The sequence below is a fragment of the Ceratotherium simum genome, chromosome 31 (assembly GCF_057802395.1).
Source record: "Ceratotherium simum simum isolate JZ-2026a chromosome 31, ASM5780239v1, whole genome shotgun sequence".
NCBI lineage: Eukaryota > Metazoa > Chordata > Mammalia > Perissodactyla > Rhinocerotidae > Ceratotherium > Ceratotherium simum.
In genome coordinates this window covers 31,033,830-31,047,739 of record NC_141930.1, presented here as the reverse complement: position 1 = coordinate 31,047,739, position 13,910 = coordinate 31,033,830, and the positions used below count along the sequence as shown (strand labels likewise).

The 13,910-nt window shown below is 39.0% G+C and overlaps 1 protein-coding gene across 2 annotated transcripts in view; it reads left to right on the top strand.

Annotated features, from left to right (window-relative positions):
• Positions 1 to 4,536: 4,536 nt before the first annotated feature.
• The window catches only part of RGS20 (regulator of G protein signaling 20), a 105,003-nt gene continuing 95,629 nt past the window's right edge, over positions 4,537 to 13,910 (top strand). For both annotated transcript variants that reach the window (XM_004435702.3, XM_004435701.3), the window contains exon 1: positions 4,537 to 4,701. In XM_004435702.3, the coding sequence (XP_004435759.2) occupies positions 4,537 to 4,701 (165 nt within the window). The remainder of the gene's footprint in view (positions 4,702 to 13,910) is intronic.

Sequence of the window (13,910 nt, the reverse complement as noted above, 5' to 3'; positions counted from 1 at the left end):
CATTTCAGGAAGAAAAATAATTTGAAATGATGGTTAGCTCTTTAATGTCTTGTGAAATTTTCATAAATAATCTAAACATAATTGTTAAGAACAAGTGAATTGAATAGATATAAGTAAAAGTTTATAAATGAACTTTTCAACAATAATTATGTTTTATGTATCTCTACTTAAAAATTGTGTCAAGAGTCTTAAATGTGTGTTCATAGCCATCAGATGGTCTCACTGAGCTCAGAGAAACAGAACAAGGTGAACAACGAGATGAACAGAAGAAACCTTCCACAAACCTGACATCATGACCTGTGAGTTTCACAGTGAGACAAGAACAACGTAACCCTGATGGTGACTGAGAGTGGCACTAGTGCCAAATTTTTGGTCAATCGCTCATGTATGAGAGGATGGCCAAATGGGGAAATTGTTAAAGTCATTAAGGAGGCCCTTAAACTGAGATGGCTCTAATGCCTTGGTCGCCTATGTAACCCAGGGTCAATTCCTGAAATGCACTTATATCCTAGAAAATGAAACTAAAACAATCACAAACAGCCAACTAACCTTTCCCAAATTAGGTAACTGCTTAAGCTATAGCCAATCAAATAATTTCCTTGCTTTGCTTCCACATCAGCTCTATAAAAGCTTTTTCCTGAGCTCCTGTTAATGGAGCACTTTCAGTTTGGTGCTGTCCAATTCAAATTGATGTTTGCTCAAATAAACTCTTGAAATTTTTAATGTGCCTCAGTTTATCTTTTAACACTATGATCTGAATGTTTGTGTTGCTCTCAAAATACATGTATTGAAGCCCTAAACCCAAGTGTGATGGTAGTTGGAAATTGGGCCTTTAGAAGGTAATTAGGGTTAGATGAGGTCATGAGGGTGGGCCCTCAGGATTAGTGCCCTTGTAAGAAGAGACACCAGAGAGAGAGCCCTCTCTCTCAACATGCACAAGCACTGAGGAAAAGCCATGCAAGAATACAGCAAGAAGGTGGCTGTCTGCAAGCCAGGAAGAGAGCTCTCACCAGAACCTGACCATGCTGGCACCCCGTCCTCAGACTGTTAGCCTCCAGAACTGTGAGAAAATAAATTTCTGTTGGTTAACCCACACAGTCTATGGTATTTTGTTACGGCAGCCCGAGCAGACTATTACACAATATAAATGAAGCCACTTAATCACACCACCAGAACAAAGTATGAATAAACATCATTGACAACAGAGAGACACTAAAACTCCTGTGAACAGGTACAAAATGCGAAAGCAAGCATACTTAATCCCTCTCTTTCTCATTCAGTTGGAGACACATTTATTGAGTATCCGAAGTTTGACAGTCTCTCCAATTTTCTTTGAGGTTTCTTTGGAGTTGTTCAGAGTCAAGTTGAGGAGCACAGATATAGTCAGATAATTTCAGCAAGCGCAGTAGCAGGGATGCATCTAGAACTACTCTGTGCACCTGGAAGAGGAAGCTGATGCTGCTGCTCACCGAGAGGAGGGGGAGGTCAGGGGGCTCCATTTAAGGACTGACACTTGCACTAGTCCTAAGCAAGGCAGGCACATTAGGAAACAGGCAAAGGGCATTCCAGGCAAAAGGGAGAAAGATTGATTCTTAGATTCTGAATGAGTCCCTTTCCTTCTTTCTACTCTTAACCCACTTGAAAATGTTGTCATTTTTAACATGAAATAGTTTACTTCATGAGAAGTAAAATGCAGAGCATGTTTCTCTGCATAACCAAGCAAAGCTGGTGATCAGGTCTGCTCTGCACATCATCTTGCCTGTACCTCCCCAGCCGCAGACCTGTCATTATGCGGCAGGTCTCATCAGGTTCCAGAAAGAACTCCTCTTTTCAGAGGGGTGTGGAACAAAATCAGGAACAAGGCAGTGAGCAGAACGGGCTGCTACACCGGTCAGCTGGGATGGCTTTCTTCAAGCATCATGGTGTTACCAGATATCTATCTGGCACTAGGGAGAAGAGAAGAGGCAGGTGGTCCCCGCTGCTATTTCCCTTACCTGATCTCTTCAACACGTCTATCGGTGACCTCAGCTGGCATAATTACATGTTACAGCATATGCAAGGTATCCTCTGAGCTGTTTCGTAATTTCTTCATAATTGAGCTCCAGATTTACTACTTACAAATGACATAAGGGAAATAAGATAAAACTGTATTGACAGGAGAAAAATAATAGTAATAATTAATGTATTCATCAAATTAAGTCAATAGCCCCCATCTTTAAGAATTTTTTCACTAGAATAGGGTCATATTATATGTTTGGAGAAAATATACCACCTAGAAGTGATCAGAGGTGGAAAAATTATGAAATTTCAAAGGAATTTCTTAAGTTTGAAATATATGAAATGTTACAAACATCATCATTTCCAATATTTTCTTTCCAACTGTGAATTGAACTTACATTTGCCCATAGAAATAGAGGAGTTCTAGTCAAAGGAAATCCTATTCTAAAAAGATGATTTATCATGAAAAACATACTGCCTCCTAGTGAAGATTATGCTACCAGCCTACCTTCAGTTGTACAAGGACTTTAAGAAGTTTTTGCAGCTCATTGAATAAATTATTAGTTTAATGAAAGAACAGTTTTTCCATTCTCTTTCATACAATAGGCTTTTGCAAGAAACTGACCTACTTTGGCCTAACGGTAACTCTAAGTATTGACACCATGATGCTTTTACAAAGTACTCTAACCAACTATCCTAACAGCTTCTGACTGCACTGGTATTGCCAAAGCAGGTCTAACAGCAATCACACAAGATTTCACTCACTCACTATACCAGTGCCCTAAGTTCTTATGGCAACCAAGCTTCAGGATTTTCCAGGTAAGTTAATTGTATTACACTGCACCATTGGTGCCATAAGGACAATCTCCCACAATCTGAAATTTTAAAAATATGGCCACTGTAGTAGACAGCTTCTAAAATGGCTCTTAATGATCCCCACCTGCCAATAATTCATGCCCTTACCAAATCCTCTCTCCTTGAATGTGGGCTAGACCTACTGACTTTCTTCTAAGGAACAGAATACGGCAAAACGGACGTCACTTCCGAGATCAGGTTACAAAAGACTGTGACTTCTGTCTTGCTTGCATTCTCTTAGGTTCTCTCACTTGTTCACTGTGATGAAGCAGGCTGCCAAGTTGTGAGCTGCTCCAAGGAGAGGCCAACATGGCAGGAGCTGAGGGCTGCCTCCAGTCAACAACCAGCAAGGAATTGACGTCCTTAGTCCAATAGCTTTTAAATCCTGGCAACAACTATGTAAGTGAGCCTTGAGTGAGTTCGACTTTTGTCGACTCAAGTGTCAACTTTTGTGGACTTTTGTGCCTGGCTTCTCTCACTTGGCATAGAGTTTTCAAGGTTCATCCATGTGGTAGCATATGTCAGAATTTCATTCCATTTTATTGCTGAATAGTATTCCATTGGATGGACATACCTCCCTTTGTCTATCTATTCACCGTTTGATGGGCATGTGGGTTTTTTCCAATTATTGGACATTTGTATGCAAGTCTTTTTGTGATCACGTGTTTCACTTCTCTTGCTTTGGTAGATATCTAAGAGGGAATTGCTGGATCATGTGGTAACTCTATGTTAAACATTCTAAGGAACTGCCAAACTGTTTTCCAAACTGGTTGCCACATTTTACATTCCCACCAGCTTTGTATGCGAGTCCCAATTTCTCCACATACTCACTAACACATGTTATTGACTGTCTTTTTGAGTAAAGCCAACCTACCAGGTGTGAAGTGGTATCCCATTGTGATTTTGACTTGCCTTTCCCTAATGGCTAACAATGTTGAGCATCTTTCCATGGGTTTATTGGCCATTTGTATATCTCCTTTGGAGAAATACCTATTTAGACACCTCACTCATTTTTAGTTAGGTTTTTTTCATTTTCAGTTGTAAGAGCTCTTCATATATTCCGGGTACAAGTCATTTATTACGTGCATAAGATTTGTAATATTTTCTCATAAGAAAATCACTTTAATTCACTCTACATGGCATAAATAGAAAGTGTAATAATTCTTGGGCTTAAGTTTGGGTACGAGTTTAGCATACGTTTATAGCTACGAAGCTGACTGTTATTAAAGTGACCTCTTAAGAAACCTAGACAGATTAGGGGGACCATCTGCCTCTTGATTGCATAGCCCAAGATTGTCAAGCACTATTCCCTATCACACAACTAGTAATACAGAATTTTGCAGAACAATCTATTTCCTTTATCATTATAGACTAGACAATATATCATTTCTTTCAGTTTTGATTTAGGATTAGAATTAGGAATACATTGCTACCTGTAGAGGGCAGTCATAATACACCCAGACAATCAGAATAGGAGGCTCTACCTGGAATAGAACACTAAGGATCTGCGGATAAGCTGCTGATCCAGAAAATAGATAATCCTTTTGCTTCCCTTGGTGTAACTTTCCAGGGAGGCCCTCAGCAGACTGAGAGATGGCCCAGCATCAGCCAAAAGAAGAGAAATAGAGTGGACCCGGAGCCAGTGTTAAAATCAGGCCACAGGACTTATTCGGAGCCCTTATTATGCCCCAGCTTTCCCAAGAGAACCAAGAGTGCCTCCAGAAACATTTCTCCAGGCCATCTATGTGGAAGCAATTTCTGCCCCTGCCTCAGGCTGAGGGATATAATGCAAACATTCAGCAAGCCATGGAAAATGAAGGTGGGACCAAGGCTGGGCATGATGTCCAGGTAAGACAATCTCCACAATCCATGATCCTTTCTTGACAAGGAAAGGGCTTATGCAGAACGAATATAAACCATAAGCAAGCTTTAGTGCCATTGCTCACTTTATCTCAGTGATGATATCTCAAAAATGTTTTCAAACCAACGCCAAGAGAAAAACTAGAACCTTGATGATAATTACCTGATCTGTCTAGCTTTCTCCAACCTAAACAGCTTCTCTTTACCAATACAAATGACTATTGAATTATTTTTGTTTGTTTCAGGGGGTAGTGTTTTAAAAAGCAGACGACCTAGACATAGATTTTTGTGGCAATTGCTAGTAACCGTTGAATGTTTTTCTCTGATATAAAGATTATATCCCATATAATAATGAAAGAAAAATTATAGACTGCTTTTTATAAAAATTGGTAGAGAAAAAAATTGATAAATCAATACAGAAACATAAGAACATTGAGGAGCTCAAGGGGTGTTTTTCCTAAATTCATGGTTTCCTAAGGTAGATTTCCTAAGCATGAATTTCCACCGCTAGATAATATTATTTTCCCAAAGAGTGACAATTTTCCTGCTCAGTGTTGTGTGTATCTTTGCAGAAAGTACAGTTTAAGTCTGTAAATCCTCTTAACTATTAATAGAACCATCTCTTAAAAGGTTATTTGGTGTGGAGGGGGACAGGCATGTGTTAATGTCTAACAAATAACGAGCAGAGCTTAGAATTAAATGCTGCAAAATCATACTACAGCAAACCCATCCAACTGCTGTAACACTAGAAAATTCATCTGTCCCTGTGCCACAGCTCATATCCTGATAATAATCATCATTTATTTGCAGACTTTCTATTTAATTCTCTGGATCTGCCCCTTCCCTGATGTTATTTTAACCAATTGGCACAGGAGAAAAAAAGTTTTAAAAAAAGTCATTAGGAAGCTTTTTCTGTAGAAATGTATTCACCTTTGTTTCTGAGCTTTCAGAGATCTGTGAACAAATAATACATGAATTTCCACACTCCCTATTATCACCTAAGCACTAGGTCTTTAGGAAACTAGAATGAAATGGGATATCGTGGCCAGAAGTCCTTAATTAATGGGAATCTAAATCTAGGCGACACGTGCAAAAGAGATTTCTAGAAGGTAGAGTTTGGAGGCTCCTCTGAGGAAACAGACAGCAACAACAATATACATATGTTGTGTGTGTGTGTAAATATGTATAATATATGGACACACACGTATAATTTCAAAGTCAAACTGTCTTGAGGGTATGCTTTAAGCAGAACCATAGGCAAATGAATTGGAAAGGTATTTAAGAATCAGCAGTACCTTTCCATAGTGTCCTGGAATCAACTGCACTGCAGGTGCCAGGCGATCCAAGCTGCCATCCTGACCTCATTAACCCAAGTACACCAGCTCCAGCCTGTGCAGCAGCGGGCGTGGGCAGTCAGGAGAGATCCAGCTGGGATGCTACTGGCCTCTCCACTCAGTTTTGCCTTTTTAAAAAATCTTCCTATATTGCATCTGAATATAGATGCACATGTCCCTCTTATAGCGAATATAAGCATGGCAGAACTCAGTTCATTTTAATTCTACAAATGTCCTTGAGTCCTCGCTATCCCCAAAGCCTTGAGCTGGGTTTTGAGAAAGAGAAGGATATGCTCCTCTCTCTCTACAGACTCACGATATATGGGGAAAGACAAACATATCAACATATTATCATCATATTATCATATTATTGGCATGACTCATGTCAATGTAATTCAATCAGTAAGGCAGTAAGAAATTAGGGATGGAATATAATCAATATGAAGTAAAACAACCGAAAAAGGCCTAATGAAAATGTGAAAGAGGTGAAATTTAAGGTAGACATGAAATAGGAATGGAGGAACGTAGAGAAGTAGACAGGGAGAACATAGGCTAAAATGTGTCTAGACATCCAAGGCCCGTGTTACAACCCTCCAAGATCCTCACAACCTAAGCCTAACACCACATAAAATATTAAACCAAAATGGATCATGTCCTTAAATGTACAACAATATGTAGAATTATAAAACTTCTAGAAAAAAATGATAGAAAATCTTTGCGACGTAAGTGAAGGCAGAGTTCTCAAACATCAAAAGCATAATCCATAAAGGAAAAATTGATAAATTGGGCCTCATCAAAAATAAAAACTTTTGCTCTGCCAAAGTCCCTATTTAAGAGGATAAAAAGATGAGATACAGACTTTGAAAAAACACTTGCAAACCCCATATCTGATAAAGGCTTTGTATCTAGAATATATAAAGAACTCTCAAAAGCCAAAAGTAAAAAGCCAAACAATCCAAATAAAAATATGGGCAAAAGACATGAACAGACATTTCATCACAGAGCACATACAGCTGGCAAATAAACACATGAAAAGATAGTCAACATCGTTAGCCATTAGGGAAATGCAAATTAAAACCACGATGAAATATCACTACACACCTATCAGAATGGCTAAAGTGAAAAACAGTGACAAAACAAAATGCTGACAAGGATGTAGAGAAACTAGATCACTCATACATTGCTGGTAGGAATGCAAAATGGTACAGCCAGTCTGGAAACAATTTGGCAGTTTCTTATAAAACTAAACATGCAACTATCATATGGCCCAGCAATTTCACTATTGGGCATTTATCCCAGAGAAATGAAAACCTATGTTCACGCAAACTCTATGTGGTAATGTTCATAGCAGCTTTATTCATAACAGCCAAAAACTAGAACCAACCCAAAAGTCCTTCAAGAGATGAATGATTAAACAAACTGTGGTACATCCATGCTATGGAATACTATGAAGCAACTAAAAGGAGTGAACTATTGATACACAAAAGGAATGAACTATTGATATCTATCCTTTGGATATATCTCAAGGGAATGATGCAGAGTGAAAAAAGCCAGTCCCAAAAGGTCACATACTCTATGATTCCATTTATATAACGTTCTTGAAATAAAATTAGAGAGATGGAGAATAGATTAGTGGTGCCAAAGACTAGGATGGAGAGAGGGTGATGGATGTAGCTACAAAGGGGGGGTAGAGGGGAGCCTTGTGGTGATGGAACAGTTCTTTATCCTGATTTCCATGGTGGTTACACAAACCTAGACATGTGATAAAATTGCATAGAGCTACACACACACATACATGCGAGTGCACGTGAAACTTGTGAAATCTGAATAAGCTCTTTGAATTGTATCAATGTCAGTTTCTGGTTTTGATATTGTACCAGACTTATGAAGTTCCCACTGGCGGAAACTGAGTGAAGAGTGCATGGGATCACCTGCACATTTTTTTTTTCTTTAGAACTTCCTGTGAATCTGTAATTATTTCAAAGTAAAAAGTTAAAAACAACAAACCTCCAAAGGCAGCTTAGACTAACGGTACTAACACAACAATTGCCTATATTTATTGTTATGGTTCTTCTGGTTGTTCTTTCCATTTGGATCCTTAACCAATTTCATGAGGTCAGTAGCATTGATGTCGCTAGATCTGTTTTAGAGGTGACAAAACAAGTTTGGAAATACTGTTGGTTACATGTGTGAAGTCAGCGGAGGGTGATTTGAACCTAGGTTTTTCCGACACTGATTTCAATACTAATTCGATTGCTTCTGACAGTGATTTAGAAAGTAGGCCATAATTGCGTGGATTTGAAGCCAACCTTCTTACTAGGGTCTTCCCTGTGCATTCTGCCCAAAGTACTCCAACATGGGTCACTAATTTACTACAAAATAAATTAATACCCACACACATATGTGTGCTCATGCACACGCACACACACTCACACACTCAGAATTATTTTCTCCACAAGGATTTTTGCTTCCTTTCATTCAGGGCAGGGAGTGCAAGTGGGAGGCAGGGTGCACCTGGGCCAGGCATTCTTCCTAAGTGATAGACATGAGAAAGAGAAAGCTTTTTTTTGTAGTACACATTTTATTTTATTTTATTATTGAAGTAGCAATGGCCTGTAACATTATATAAATTTCAGGTGTACATCATTGTATTTCGACTTCTATGTAGACTGCGTCATGTTCACCAACAAAAGTCTAGTTGCCATCTGTCACCATACACATGCGCCCCTTTACCCCTTTCACCCTTCTCTCACCCCCCTTCCCCTCTGATAACCACCAATCTGTTCTCTATATCTATGTGTTTGTTTGTTTATCTTCCACATGAGTGAAATCATATGGTATTAGTCTTTCTCCATCTGACTTATCTCACTTAGCATAATACCCTTAAGGTCCACCCATGTTGCCTAAAATGGCAGGATTTCATGAAAGAGAGAAAACTTTACAGCCACGCTGGCAAAAGTCAAATATCTACCTATCTATCTATCAATCAATTGATCGATATAGATATACATGTATATGTGTGCGTGCACTCTGTCTCAGTAATGAAAGTGGTCAGAGCTTAAACAAGAAAGTTGTTTCCACAAAATTATTTTTTATATCATTCCAACGTCAGTGCCCCTCTAAGAATGCAGGCGTCTAAGTGCTCTCCTGCCCCAGACGTGTGGTCCCTTGAGCAGCTGATCAAAGCACTTGTTTTGAGACATTATACACTGAAAGGAGAAAAATCAATTTCAAAGCCCCAAAGGGTAGCTACAAAGACAATGGAGCTTTGTGTGATGAAAAAAATAGAGGAAAGAAGAAAGGAAGAATATCTTAGTAAGAAAGGAATTGTGCTTCTGGTATCTAATACCTTAAAATTAATGTATTCAGAGGACAAAATTATTATATCCTGCCTCCATTCGTGAAAGAGTAGGTTCACTGAGAAGGACAAAGTTGGTTCTTATCTTTTTGAAGGCCCTCTGAAGAGAATTCTATAGCAATTAGTTTAACACTGAAGATGTTCACAAGCCTCTTTGGGAAAAGGCTCATTTGGAAGTCTGTCATGATTACATCGTCCACAGTAAGCCTGCACGTGTTAATTGGCAATCCTCCAGGACCTATTGTAGGGCGTTTCCAGACGAGGCAAAGGGAGTATGGTTGTCTTTAACCCAAAGGTAGTCTGGCTCACCAGACTCCAGACTCAGGGACTTGAATTCTCAATGAGCTATGTGCACATTGTCTTCCTTTGAGGGGGACCATAAAGAAGCCGGTGCAGGTAGCCTTTGGGAAGGTGAAAGAAGTTCTTCAATTACTCAGTCTCTCACTCACAGAACCAAGGACAATTGTGTAACACAAAATTGTGCAAAACAAAAATAAAGTCAAATAGTATTTCAGATTGTCATGAACGGTATTATTATCATCTCAGAGTTTTGCTAACATAGCTAATTTGGACTCTCTTTAACCTTGATGAAGCATCTAAGATACCAGCTAACGACTTTCAAAATAATAAATGAAACGGTGATCGATTTAAAAGTGAATGGCAAAAGGCAACTGCCAAAATTTCTCACATAATTTTCATGAATAACAAATATGATTCACCTTGACTGGCAAAAACACAAGACACCAAATGTTAGATCCTCAGTGTAAGCAGGCCAACTCAGACAACCCATCTACATCAGTCAGGAGGGCTAGCTCATGCTTCAGTAACAATAAACCCCTAGAATCTCAGTGGCTTGCAAATAAAAGCATATTTTTCACTCACAGTGTGAAGTAAGTCAGGCTATTCTCCTCTAAGCAGTGACCCCAGGACTAGGGTTGCTTCCATCTTGTGGCTCTGCCATATTGTGAGTCCAAGGTGGCTCTGGAGGCATATTCAGGAAAGGGAGAGTGGGAAAGGCATACTGGAAGCTTAACTCCCTCTGTGGGAGGTGAATCCCATTGCTTCCACTCATGTTCACCTTTATTAACCAGAGCCGGGTACGTAGCCAATCTGAATGCCAAGGAGGCTGGAAACATAGAGAAGACCAAGGTACTGATAAGCACTCATAGGCCCCACCACACCCTCCACTCAACCCTAATCTCTAATTTCTAACAGAAAACTCAGATGACTACCAAAAAAAAAGTGTGAAGCATCCTTTATACTTCAGAAAAGAATGTATATCTTTAAAAAGATATGTATATATACATACATACATAAAGAATGTATAATGTATATCTGCACTTTCCAATTGATTTAAGAAGTCAATCCTCTGAAGTTAAAGAATTCGATCATTAATTATTTTACATCAACTACCACAAAGTGAAGCTTCTGGAAAAGTGTGACTTTTTCACTCCTCCAGTGGGAATACCATATAAAAAATCCAAGTGTTTGCTTACTAAAACACAATGTGAGCATCTTCACTTTCCACAGTGGAAGTAGAGACTTTTCTACTCTGAAAATAACAGTATACAAAGAAGATCCACATCAGTCCTGTTCTTCAAAGTTTTAGATAAAAACTTTTAAATACAAGTGTTGGTCATGTTTGCCAATTTCTTAAACATTTAAATAATTGTCTTTCAGAGTTTTACATTAAAGATTGAGTTTCTCCACTGGATTATATTTTCAGAGGCCAACATCTTCACCAGCACCACAAAGTGATTTGTTTTATCAAAAATCAATAGTATTTTAATGGGTTTCTTCACTCTTCTGAGTTTTTCTGAGTGAGAATGGGTTAAACGATAAATCGCATTATGTCATTTTCTAACTTAGCCTGAGTTTTCATTCGTTAGTGAGAATATAAACCTAAAGTTTCTGAAAACACAAGTGAAGGACGGTGATCCTAAAATTGATGGTTCCGTGTGGCTTCCTACACATTACCAGTCACACCAGGCTCGGGTACAGCAGGGCATTCACTAACAAGCACGTTATTCCCCGCCGGTGTCCCGGTAGTCTCAAACACTTCATAACTTCCAGGTGCCGTGGCATTGCTACGCCCTGTAGAGGGTGTTGTCCTCCCTGATTATGTGAGGGGAGGACATTCACACTTCAGTGGAAGCCCGTATAGGGCTTCTGTGCAGCCCCATGTCAGGAATACCACCTGGAGATTCTGCCCACCGAGCCAGAATGCTTTCTGCTGCCACTGGAGGCTTTGCTATAGGTTGGTGTTGGCTGTAACACCATGCCATACTCATGTAGGAAACAGAAGAAGTTAAATAATGTATACCTGAGTTATATTCATTATAATATGCAAGCAGATGTTGCATTTCTGAAATTAGTGAGGTGTCACAAAAAAAAGAAACACTCTAGAAAAAGAAGTTTTACATGGAGATAAGACATAAGGTTACCAATTTAAAAAGGGAGGGAGACTTTTAATCGCAGATTGGACACCACAAAAATTAAAATTATCAGAATAGAAAATATCAAAATAGAAAAGTATGTTTGAGAAAGTCTATCAGAACACAGAGTAGAAAGGTTAAGAAATTAAAATTATGAGAGAAGAAATAATAGATATAGAGGACACATCTTGGAAATTCACCTTAGGGATGGATAAAAGGAATAGATAAAAAGGGGATCTGGGTAGATGAAACAGCAATAATCAAATTTTTTAAATACATAATTTTATATTCCTGATATAAAGATTTCAGACAATAATTCAAGAATACATATTGTATTCCAAGCAAACTTAATGAAGATAGAACTAAACCTAGAAATATCCTCATAGAATGTTCAAATTTCAAAACTTAAGACAATATTTCTATAACTATCCAGAGGGGAAAAGACTAAGATTACCTAGAAAGAAACAAAAGGACCTTCACCTTATAACTCTCTGAAGCACTAAATAACTGAAGACAATGGATTTACAGCTAGAAAGGCTTGAAGAAAAAACTTTGTGTCCCAAGAATTATTCATAACCAAGTGTCATTCTTGACTTAATGCAAGAGAAAGACGTTTTAAGATATGCAGGGATATGGATAATACATGACCCAGCCACACTTAGAAATACTAAGAAAACATCAAATGAAAGTCAGCAAAAGCAAGACCCAACCCAATAGCTATGAAAACAAACACAAATGGGTGAGTGTTGGATGAGCAGAGGCCTCAGGAAGGAGTGAGCAGGTCTTCTGGAGATGGGGAGGCTTGAGACCATTCTTTCTTAGAGAAGAAAGAATGAAACTAAATGTACCTGGCAATGCTATTTATGGATGTGGCAGGGGAGGGCAAGACGTGGGGCCCAGGGAACAGAAAGGTCTCCCTTCTCCTTCAGGAGAGCGATCTATTGCAGGGGAAGTGTCAGCACACTTTACCTTCAGAAGAGGCTGCCACCGCAGGAGGCAGCACCTGAGACTTGGGGAGCAGGGGAGGACAGGATCCTGGGCACAGGCTTCCCTGCCCACTGGGTGCGTGGCTGCCAAGGTAATATAGCAAGTGTCAGAGGCGGCAGTGCTAAATAAAGAGGAGCGGGAAGGGGGCGACGGGGAGTAGTGGGTGAGAGCTGAGAGAACTTGGTCACCAGCACATAGAGACACTTTGGAGACTTCTAGAAATAGCTGAGCAGACTCTAGGTAAGGAAGTCTGTGTCTACCATGGTTGGAGCAAGCTCAAAAGATTATTTACTACTGTTAATGTTGCCCTATTTTATTAAATTGTAGGCAGATAAGGCCTGAGACCATCTGTAATGTCTCTTTGACTGTCTGAAAAATATCCAGCTTAAGTGGGACTGTGGTTATGCTTTTTTAAAAAACATCCCAAAGATTCTGAAAAGTTCAGAAGAAGAGTTAAATCACAGACAGAAATTTATTGATCTTAGCTGGTTCTTACCCACCAGTGCTTTTTTTCCCGAGCACCTGGCACGTAGGTTTTCAATATTTGTTGAAATATTGAAACATTGAAATATTTGAGTACTGAAATAACTGAATAAGTATTCTCAAAAATCTTATTTGACCATATTCCCAGGAAGGACATCGTCCTAAACTACATTTGGAGTCCTCTGCTCTGACATTTACTTCTCCGGAATTATTCTCCTAATCTAGATCTCTGGATAGTCTCTCTGCAATTGGCTTTGAAAAGATTACTGAGAATGTGAATTATGTGATATTATTTTATTTTATTTTCATTACTAACTAGCCACACATAGGCTAACCACAAACTAGCCTAATAAACCATGGTTTAACAGAATTCTCTGTGACAATCAAATAAATAGTGAAATAGTTTTTGCTGTTATGAATTTACCACTTACTCAGTCTATGACCACGGGCAAGTTTCTTGACCCACTTGAATCTCAGTCTCTTCATACATAAAATGGGTGTAATAACAGTACCTACCTCATGGGATTGTTATGAGGAAGAAACAAGATAATCCACACAAAGTATTTATCATGGCATTGAAAAGCAGAAAGGTCACAATAA